This window comes from Fulmarus glacialis, unplaced genomic scaffold, assembly GCF_000690835.1.
Source record: "Fulmarus glacialis isolate BGI_N327 unplaced genomic scaffold, ASM69083v1 scaffold8049, whole genome shotgun sequence".
In the NCBI taxonomy this organism is placed as follows: domain Eukaryota; kingdom Metazoa; phylum Chordata; class Aves; order Procellariiformes; family Procellariidae; genus Fulmarus; species Fulmarus glacialis.
Window position 1 is genome coordinate 17,563 of NW_009232558.1, and position 10,799 is coordinate 28,361.

General features: G+C 55.0%; 1 protein-coding gene across 1 annotated transcript in view; it reads left to right on the plus strand.

Annotated features, from left to right (window-relative positions):
* Positions 1-10,799, plus strand: part of OGDH (oxoglutarate (alpha-ketoglutarate) dehydrogenase (lipoamide)) — a gene marked incomplete at its 3' end in the record, with an annotated part of 29,209 nt that overhangs the window by 14,916 nt on the left and 3,494 nt on the right. The window contains 8 exon segments of the mRNA XM_009584940.1: positions 3,008-3,052; positions 5,357-5,472; positions 6,647-6,801; positions 7,216-7,362; positions 7,847-7,937; positions 8,856-9,035; positions 10,027-10,155; positions 10,646-10,798. Of these exon segments, the coding sequence (XP_009583235.1) occupies positions 3,008-3,052; positions 5,357-5,472; positions 6,647-6,801; positions 7,216-7,362; positions 7,847-7,937; positions 8,856-9,035; positions 10,027-10,155; positions 10,646-10,798 (1,016 nt within the window).

Consider the following 10,799-nt stretch of genomic DNA (forward strand, 5'->3'; position numbering starts at 1 on the left):
CTCAGCCTTTCTGCACAGGAGAGCTGTTCCAGCCCTGGGATCATTTTCGTGGCCTCTTCTGGACCCGCTCTAATCGGTCCATGTCTGTCTTGCGCTGGAGACCCCAGAGCTGGACGCAGTGCTCCAGGTGAAGTCTCAGAAGAGCGGAATAGAGGGGGAGAATCACCTCCCTTGACTTGCTGGCCATGCTTCATTGGATGCAGTCCAGGAGACGCTTGGCTTTCTGTGCTGTGAGCACACATTGATGGCTCATGTCCATCAGTTTGTCACCCACCAGCATTCATAAGTCCTTCTCCGTAGGGCTGCTCTCCATCCATCCATCCATCCATGCCTTCCCCAGTCTGTGCTGGGACTGGGGATTGCCCCGACCCTTGCACTTGACCTTGTTGAACTTCATGAACTTCACACAAGCCCACTCCTCCAGCCAGTCCAGCTCCCTCTGGGTGGCATCCCTTCCCTCCAGCGTATCAACTGCACCACTCAGCTTGGTGTCACCTGCAACCTGGCTGAGGGTGCCCTTGATCCCACTATCCATGCCATCGATGAAGATATTAAACTGTATTGGTCCCAGTACAGACCCTTGAGGGACTGGTTTCCACTTGGACATTGAACTCGCGGGGCTGCTTCAATGCGGAAGGTCAGTTCAGAGGGCTTTTGTTCTGCTTTGACCGTGTGGTTCCTCTGCAGCAAGGTGTGCTCCAGCAGTGTCCTTGCTTCAGAGGCAGAAGAGCCCTAAGCAGTCCAAGACAGGTCCTCCCTTGGAGCCACAACTGCAGAGCTGGGCTGACAGCATCATCACAGCTGTAACAGCATCTGGGTAAAGCGGTATAAACTCAATTTTTCCTGCTTCTCCAGGGTGAGCGGTCATGAATCCAGCACCGTGACCCAGCCCAGCTCGCCACGGTGGAAAGTGTTCAGGCATGGCTGGTCCGTAGGCATTGGCTGGAAGAGAATCTCAGCCTGCGATCTCCGTGTCTGAGATAGGCGTTAAGTTTAATATCTGTTTCTTTGTAGCTTTCGTACTAAGATATCTATCATTGCAGTTCCTGGTGTTGATTTAATTACCAGGAATCCATGAATTCACAGGAAATAATAAGTCCTGGGAACAAGCTATGCTGGTATCAGCCGCTAGCTCATGCTGGGGTTGTGTCCTGTGGTAGGACCCCAGACTCAAATGGCTGTGTCTAATCAAAGGAGGCTTTATTATCTTGCTGTAAGTGTTATTTGTACTGAATAGACTTTCCCCTGCTATCCTCATCCTGGAAAACCTCATCTGGTCGCTCTTAAAATACAACTTGGTGAACATAGCTTGCAAACAGCGCTCAGCAAGAGGGGAGGAGAGCAGCGCTGGTGCAGAGCGTGGGCAGAGCTCCGGCCGAGCCTAAGATCGGGTGTCGCCTGCTCGTGGCGGAGAAAGCCAATTTCTAAGCAGATCCTGCTGGCTTTTTTTGCTTTGAAAGAGTATTTCTTAACACTTGACAGAGCAGTTAATAACAGGAGTGGTTTTGAAACTTGGAAACAATCTTGTTTCCTCTTTCTGAGCAGTGAAATCCTTAAAGGTCAGCTTTTGTGGTGTGAGCTCTGCTGCCACAGCTTAAACCATGGCCGGGCAGTGCTGTAATTCAAAGGAGTTGCATGGTTAATCTCAGAAATTGATCTTTCTTCTCAATTGCCTTTTGTTTAGCAACTGGTTTGTCTCTGGTTTGGAAGCTCTCCTTGGATTAAGCGGTGTGAGCTTTGGAGAAAATGCAAGAGGGGGGAAAGCTCACCTGGGGTGCTCGGTCTGATGAGCGGTGGGGCTGGAGCCACCAAATTCCTCTTTCTCATGTCTTTTCTTTTTAAAAACCAAAATAATCTCATCCTGGTCTTCTACTGCAGCTGATCCGTCATGGTAAGTGGTGTAAAACAAGGATAAGATGACTGCAGGAACTTGATGTGATCTGTCCGAGGAAATAATACCCTAGTACACTGAAATCCAGGTGGTGCTTGGAAGGTGGTGTGTGTCTGAGCATCTGTCCTGTCTGTCTGTCTCTCGTGGAAGGCAGCTACTCCTGCCTCTTGCCCAGGGGAATTGATGGAAATCTTCCTTCAGCTCAGGAAGAGCCAGGCGAGCCCCTGCGGGGAGACGGGCTGGGAGCGCTGCCACCTCCCCTTTCCCCAGTTTGAGACCTTGCTTACCAAACGTCTCACCTAAACATATGATTTTTTCCCACTGATCAAAAAGAGAAGTGTTTCCAAAGCCTTTCTTGGAACCCAGGTGAGATTGAGGCACTCGGGTCACTAACCTAGCCGGGGAGCGCAGCTCCGGTGACGCACGCTGCCTGCCGCTCCGGCAGCCCTGCCTGCATCCGGCATGGAGTCCCGGCACTCCCGCCTGTGCCGAGCATGCTCGAGAAGTGTCGGCATTGTGCGTGCCTGCCTCACTGTTGGTCTTCCTCATTAACGGCCCACTCGTTAACACCCCGGTCCCCCGCCTGCCTCTGTGTAGGCAGCAGTGGTGCCTCCTTGGGAGTGACCTTGAAATCCTCCCGGTAGCAACGAGCAGAGCAAAACCCTCCGGGAGCAGATGTCGGTGGGAGGCAGCTCCCTGCTCTGCAGCGGATAACGCTCCCCTTGATGCTCCTTGGTGGGAAGATGCCTTTTGGTCGTAGCAGGTGAAGGCACCGTGCCGGGCGGTCTTCTGCTCCCGTCTGAGGTGTGCACGTGAGAGGACATTTCAAACCATGCAGCTCAACTGCTCCCCAGTGTCTGATGCCCCCCTGTTCCCCTCCCTGCTCCTCCCTCCTCTCGCCAGACTTTCCACCGGGATTTCTTCTCCGCCTAGTGCATAGTCATCCTCCATCCCAACCCTTTTCCCTCTGATGGTTTTTGACCGTATTTTAAATACTGTATTTTTTTGACTTGTGCTTTCCATGACTAGTTTTCACGGTTCCAGGGTTTTTTTACTAACTTTGACTGCGTCTCTCTATCTTCTCCCTTTCTGCACCCCTTTCCCTGCCCACCCCAGATCTCGCAGTGTTCAAGGAGCGGCTGAGAGTGTTAACAGTAGGAGGTATGCAATTAATGAGCCTTTAACCCTCTGGAGTGCAGGACTCTCTTTGAATAGGTTATTCTGGGCATGAACCAAGCCGGTAAAGCAGTCCCCCCCCGTCTCACACCACTCTTGAGTTTTGTAACATATTTATTTTTAATTTGTCCCACTAAAAGTCTCAATGTAGGCGCTTGGTTAGTGATGCTTCACCTGTAGAGATCCCCAATGTAGAGCCTCACTGGCCTTTTCCATACTGTGTGTTTGCGTGCCTAGCTTGCTAGAGTACACGTTTTGTTGTGAACATTAATTTTACGAGGCCTCAATCTCCCCAATTGGTTTGAGTCTCCTAAAAATCCAAGCTGTCTTCTCCTGACTCTGTCCTGGTTTTGTCCTGGTGAAAATTTGGCAGCTCATCCCTAGCCTTGCCCCCCTCTGATGGTATTGCTGCCTGTAAATACTCAGCTCTGTCGAAAAAGCTGGCAGGTTGCAGCAAAGCAGAAGCAGAGATGCTTAGAGCCCTGAAAAATCCTTCTAAAATCTGATACCCCCCAAAGTGTACCTGAGTCTTCAAACTGGTGTGGCAGAGCGAGCCGAAGCCCTGTGCCGTGGGGCTGGGAGCCACAGCAAATTACTGAAGCTTCCCTGAAACCTCCAGCCAGCAGCTTATCTGGGATGCTCCGTACTAATGCTGCCTCTCTCCAGGGCTTCTGTTTGGATAGGAACCGCAGAGAAGTCCTGGAGATGCGGGGTCAAACCCTCAGCTCCTTCCAGCTGCGGTTCAGTGCTCCCAGGCATGGCTCCGGTGCTGAGCTCCCTGGGGTCTGGCTTAATTCCTTCCCCTGGGACTAGCAGCGTCCAGGAGGGTTGTGTGGGCAGAGGAGATGGACGGCAGTGGCAAGCAGGAAAACCTCAGCTTCGGGCTTGCTGTGGGTGTTCCCCGCCTCCGGCAAGTGCCGTCCTTGAGGCTGCACAGGGGTGAGCTGTGGCCAGCCCCGTCTCCAGCTCAACCTCCATTCCTGACCAGAGAGCAAGACCTACACTCTTCTAAGATTAAGTTCAAGGAGAGCCAGCTATGGAGGGGCCAATTTTTGCCTCCCTTTGCCTGGAGGAAGGTGGGTTACGCAGTGTTTAGGGGGTGGCATCCCCCGTACCCTCCCGAAGAGACCCCAGCTGAGGTGTTGGCCTGGGAGGAGCGGAGGTAACTCTGCCTCCTCTGTGGCTCCTGCCCTCGGTTAGAAAACACCTTGAAACCTGGCCCTGTTGGGAGCGGGCAGCTCCACCCGTCCGCCAAGCTCCTGCTTCAAAAGGGACTCCCCAGTCCCCTTCCCGGCTCTGCTTTTGCCTTGCTGCATCGGTTCAGTGCGTTCATTGTCCCTCCTCCTCCGTGCCTCAGTTTCCTCAAAGACAACTATGAGCTTCAGCGGGCACTGAGGCACCTCCGATGGCTTTGGGGTACCATGGAGCTGCTGCGAGCCCTGGCAGGGACCTGCTGATGCTGTAACAGCAGCAGGCGGTGGCGGGGCTCATCTGCAGCTCTAAAACCCGACATTCAGCTCCAAGCCCTGCTCGGTACCTTCGCTGGGCGCACCCAGCTCCCCGCAGCCCCAAGTGTCCGAAGTAGGAGCTGCCTAGAAACCATGAGGTGCCAGCACCAAAAAAGAGGGGGTTTGCTAAGCAGAGCTAGGCTAACCCCCTAATTAAAAGCCTGTTAATTGGGCAAGGGGGTATCTGGGCAGCAAAACCCCTGAGGGGCTGGCTGGCCGCCCCGCTCCCGGGCTGAGCTATTCAGGAGAGTCCGTCGCAGAGCCCTGATGCCATTTTCTTTCTCTTGCTTCTCTTTCTCCCTTTGGGGTTTGTCTGTTTTAACCGTTTCCTTCTCCGCATTGACTCTTCATTTTTAATTTCCATCATGTGGCGACACTCCGTTATGCTTGGTGACTCCTCAATTCCTCTGTTTCTTTTCTCTCCCCTTGTTATAATTTGTGGTGGTTTTTTGCGTTCTTGGGGCTACAAATTTCCTGACTCTCACCCTGGATTTTAATTACCGGTTTATGTGTGTATATATATTGCTTTGTGTTTCGTTTCTTGCGTTACCTTTCGTAATAACCTTGTTGTTCTGTGCTTAATGTTTTTTTGTTTAATTACGGCTTGGTTTTTATCCATATAAACCTCCTTCATGCTTATTTTTGGTTTTATGCTGCTTTTTTTTGTCCCTTCCCCACCTCTCCCAAATGCACCCGGTCCCTGCGTGATGGTGTCCCCCCGTCCCCCTTCCTTCCTTCTCCCTCTTGCTTTCGCTGGTCCCACCCATGAAAAATCCTGCAGGCTTTTACGGGCTGGATGAATCTGACCTCGACAAGGTCTTCCACTTGCCCACAACGACTTTCATCGGTGGAAATGAATCGGCTCTTCCGCTCCGGGAAATCATCCGTCGGCTGGAGGTGAGGAGGGCAGGGAGGGCTGTGCAAGACCTGTTTGCAGCCCAGGGGGGACACAGAGCAGTTGCTTTTTGGAGGTCCTGGGCCCTGCTGTTGCCTGCATCCTGGGCCAACCTGCAGATTTTAAGCTTTTCAGGTTGGGAGCTGTTGCTTGCTCAGTGCTTGCCCCACTTGTAGCAGCCACCCCGTGTTAGCTGGTCATATCTGATCACCTCCAGCTTCACGCTACGTTAGGGCAACACATTTGGTCTAGCCAAGGTTGAGCAAACCCCAGGCAACTAAATATTGCATTCTTGGAAACCTCTCCAGCTACATTTTCCAGTTTAAAGCAGTGAACGGTGCTGGGCAGGCAATACCCAGCTCCGTGCGCTGCTGTAATGCTGCTGCTGCCCTGCGTGGTGGTCCCTTGGAGGGTCTCGATGCAGGAGCAGCTCCAGCCTGGGGCTGGGGCCTCCAGCCCTTGCAGCCGGTTCCCCTTTGCTACCAAATTTCATACCCTGCTCTGCCCAGTCTGAGAGCGCAGATGGCTCCCAGGCAAGCTGCAGGCTTGCTCAGATGGTCTCTGTTGAGACAGGTTGACCTTGGGAGAAGCAAAGCTGCGTCAACATCTTAGATAAGCTGCAAGAACGAGCTCCTTATTTTTTGGGAGAGGTTGTTTTGCTGATTCTCTCCTCACCATACGAAGTGGGATTGTGGACCTGCTCACAGCTGATGCTACCGAGAGGGAAAATCTCTCCTCCGAGGTGGATATAAAGGACTTGAGGGTCTGATCCTGGGCCCCTCAGGGAAAGGGAATTAAACATTTTGATGCTCGGTCATGTGCAGGGTCCGAGCTACCCCGCAGCATCCCGGGATGTCCCCTGCGGCGTCCCCTTTCCTGGGAAAACAGCTCAAACCAGGATCCCAAAACGGGCGCTGCTTGTGGGTCCCCCCAGGGTGCCATTGCAGGCAGTGCTCGCCGGTGTTCAGGCAGCGCGGTGCGGCTGCCAGGCAGGAGGGTTTGTGTCTCCGCTGGTGCAGGAGGGCTCTTTGTGTTGCTGAAAGGTTAAAGAGGGGGATGAAAGAGTCCCTGGCCCCGTGGTCCGATACGATGCTGCACGTGCCTTGTTTGCGGCGGGTGAGGAGATGTTAAAGCCCTGGCTGTTGTCTCATGGCCCTTCTTCTCCCGTCGGGGCAGATGGCATACTGCCAGCACATCGGCGTGGAGTTCATGTTTATCAACGACCTGGAGCAGTGCCAGTGGATCCGGCAGAAGTTTGAAACTCCGGGCATTATGCAGTTCACCAACGAAGAGAAACGCACATTGCTGGCCAGGCTGGTCCGCTCTACCAGGTACCCCGGGGGGGTCTTCACCTTCCCCTTATTTTTCCCCTGCTGCACAGGGTGGTTTGCTCCCAGCCAGAGTGACGTGGTCACCACCTGAGTCATATCTTGACTTCGTCTGTCGCCGTCGGCTTAATCAGCAGGGTGACGCCAGCGAGCTGCTGGGCTGGCAGGCTCAGGTGCTGGCAAAGAGCCCGAAAACGTGGATGATCCTGAAAGAAAAGGTCTAAAAATAAGGTTTAAGTGCAGCACAGTGTTGCGGTGGGGGAGCAGCCAGCTGGGCTCTGCGGGAGGAGACCGGGGTGACCGGGAAGGCTGTCGGGCTGCTGCATGATGCCTGCTTAAGCATCACTGGGTGCTGTGGCTCCCTCGGGTTTCTGCCCTCAGCTGCAGCCCTGGCACTGATCCCTCTCTGCCTTCCAGGTTTGAGGAGTTCCTCCATCGGAAATGGTCTTCAGAGAAGCGTTTTGGTCTGGAGGGCTGCGAAGTGCTGATCCCAGCTTTAAAGACAATTATTGATAAGTCGAGTGAGAAGGGAGTGGATTATGTTATCATGGGGATGCCGCACAGGTAACCCTGCCTCTCTCCACGGTGGTGCTTGGGGTGCAGAGGAGAGGGATGCTGCTGGGGTTCGGTACTGGAGGGCACACTGTTTTCTGCCATCACCTAACTGGTCTTGGCTGGTGGTGAACCTTAGTTGGAGAGCTCAGGCCTTGGCTGCTCTCTGCTCATCGCGGTGTTTTCAGCTTCAGCTTGTTTGTAAATTCATCTGGAGAGGGGTGGTGGCTCTAGCAGCAGAGCTTGAATCCCAGAGCAGGATTTGGCCTGCCCGTTCTGGAATGCGGCAGCAGCCAGTCCATCCCCGTACATTGGGGTCTATAGTCTCCTTCTTGGGTGAAACTGCAGAGCCCTCTCCCCAGTTGACCCTACAACCGTTGCCGGAGTTTTGGGGTTGTCGCACTGCCTCTGCATGACGGCGGGGATGGCAAGTCACCATTGGTACTCGATGCCAGGCTGGCGCTGCTGGTTGCCAACAATGGTCTTGCTTTTGCAGGGGACGCCTGAATGTTCTTGCCAACGTGATCAGGAAAGAGCTGGAGCAGATCTTCTGCCAGTTCGACTCCAAGCTGGAGGCTGCTGATGAGGTGAGTCTCCTCTTCTGCCTGTGGCAGGTTGCTGTTGCCTATCCCCGTGCAGTCCCTGGAGGCTGAGGCCGTGCAGCGTGAGCTGGATTGTGCCACCGCTTGTGGTGTCCCTCGGTGGCGTCGGCGTCGCAAGGATTTCCACGTTGCGCGCACGCTTATGTGACTGAAGCCTTCACGTCGGTGCCACTGCTGGGTGGTCAGTGGCTCTCCATGGGCGTAAAGCAGCCTTGGGGTGAACGACAAGGTGAGGGGAAGGTGGCCAGGAGCAGAGGTTGACTTGTACCCTTGCAGCAGCCCCTGGTCCCCAAATGGAGACCTAAAGCAGCTCCAAAAGCCCCGAGGCTCGAATCACTTGTGCCGCAGGCTCTGTGACCGCAATGCATTTGTGCTTCAAAGCTTCCAGCATCATAAGCTGGGATGATTTGGCTTTTGGAAAGCTGGGCTGGTCTGGCTTTATCCTGCCATGCCCTTCAGGTGGGGTTTTGAGGTGAGAAAGCAGCAGCCTGGGGTGTTGAGGTGCCCCAACTGGGAATTGCAGCCTATTGCAAGCGGTGCCAGGGATGGCTGTACTAGCGCAGTGTGGGCAAAGCTTGGGTGAGCATTATCCCAGCTCTGTTTTCCAGTGTCTTCTCCAAACGCACTACACTTGCTTCTTCCCTTGCACCTACAACCTTACCTAGATGGGCTTGGTGTGTGTCTGAGGTTTGTTGGTGGTTTGGCACCTGTAACAGGCTACCTTTGCTTTGCTGAATGCCAGGTCAGCTCCTAAAATGAGTGCTTGCTGCTTTCTGCCAGTGCCTCCAGAAAATGCCCCCTTTTTCCAGCCCCAGAGGTCAGCGCCACCCTGCTTCAGGTTTCCTTCAGTGCCCCAAAAGCCGCTCACATTCCTGGGGATGACCCTCCTCTCCCCTCTGTCAGGGTTCCGGTGACGTGAAGTACCACCTGGGAATGTACCACCGGCGGATTAACCGCGTCACTGACAGGAACATCACCCTTTCCTTGGTGGCAAATCCTTCTCACTTGGAGGCAGCTGATCCTGTTGTTCAAGGCAAGACTAAAGCAGAGCAGTTTTACTGTGGGGACACAGAAGGGAAGAAGGTGAGTGGTGCTGAGACGCCTGCAGTGAAGCGGCCCGGGCTGGACGAGGTTTGGTGGGAAGCAGGCTGGTGGGAAAGCAAAGAACCCCAGCTGGTTTTTGTTTGCTGTGCTCCTTCCCCTGCTGTCACCCTGCTATCACCCTGACTTTGCTCCCCCATCCTTCCCCGCTGTCTTTGGGTGTACCTTTGGTAGGAGCTTGCCCACCCCAGGCTCCCGTTGCTGGTTCCTCCATCTCTGAACAACCGGCTCAGCCGGGCTGCGGGGAGCAGCAGATGGCCAAACCCCTGGCTGGAAAGCAGGGAAATGAGGGGCGCTCCCGAAAGCCAACCCAAGCATCACAGCTCAGAGAGCTCGGCAGTAGGAGCCTCAAACTGAAGAATCTCATCACCAGGAATAACCATTCCTGGGGCTGGGAAAGCTGGAGCCAGCAGCAGGAGGCAGCTCTCCACACCCCGGTGGGAGAGCAGGCAGGGAACGGGCTGCGGTCGGGGGTTTATTTGTGGTCTGATTCATCGCAGACCTGTCTCCAACATGAAGAAGTGGAAGGGTGAGATCAAAAGTGCTTCCCTTCCTCCTACACCCCAAGGGCTGGATATAAATAGACAAACTCTCGTCTGACAGGCAGCGTCCTCAGCCAGCCCCTGGGTATGATAGCAAAATAACGTCACTGAAGCTGGAGCGAGCTCCCGGCCCGGCTCCTGCCCAAAGGTCTTCTGGGGTGAAAGCGTGGGGGAAAGGGGCATTTTTCTCGTCTTCCCCCAGTTAGAAAAAGGCTTTGCTTTGGGATGTCTGTGTTTGGGAATGGGGCTCGCCTCCCAGCTGCTGTGCGCCGAGTGGCATCCCAGCATTGGATGCATTGACAAGCTGCTCTGTGTCCTTTCTGGGACGCCAAAGGCTCACAGGGATGAGACTTGGGCCCTTTCCTGGTGGCTGCCCCGGCCCACCATCCCCACAGAGCCCCTGCTGACTGCCATGGCTTCATGTCTCCCAGGTGATGTCCATCCTCCTGCACGGAGACGCCGCTTTCGCTGGGCAGGGCATCGTATACGAGACGTTCCACTTGAGCGACCTGCCCTCCTACCCCACCCACGGCACCGTCCACGTCGTTGTGAACAATCAGGTGAGGAGCAAATCCCCTGCATCCGTGGGGGTCCCTCGGGGACCAGCCGGCCCCTCTGCAGGCTCAGGTCTGGGTGGTAGGTGGCAGCAGGCAGTAGCTGTTTCCCAGTCAATGTTCCTGGCATGAGCCATAATCCTGGGGTCAAGCACAGGGTACTTTATACCCAGCTGCTCAACAGTAGCAGCTTTTGAGTCCAGCCTGGCGCAGAGGTGGTGCAACCTGATGCTCGGCGTGCGAGATCACGCAGGGCTGCTCTGTTCTGCCCCTGGGTAAACCAGAGGCATTTTACTGGGACCAGCCCATCCCCTGAGGTACAGCAGGATGACGGTCCGGGGCGCAGGAGACGGGCAGGTTGTGCTATGGCTGAGTGGCACAGCCGTGGGGGAACCCCCAGCTCAGCCTCAAGCAGCCGAGCTGCCCTCAAAGCTGCGTGTGCCGCTTTCCAAATCCTTACCACTGTGCTGGTCCTGTTCCCTCTCACCCGCTACAGATTGGCTTCACGACTGACCCCCGGATGGCCCGCTCCTCCCCATACCCGACCGATGTTGCCCGTGTGGTGAACGCGCCCATTTTCCACGTCAATGCGGACGATCCGGAGGCCGTCGTCTACGTGTGCAATGTGGCAGCAGAGGGGCGAAGCACCT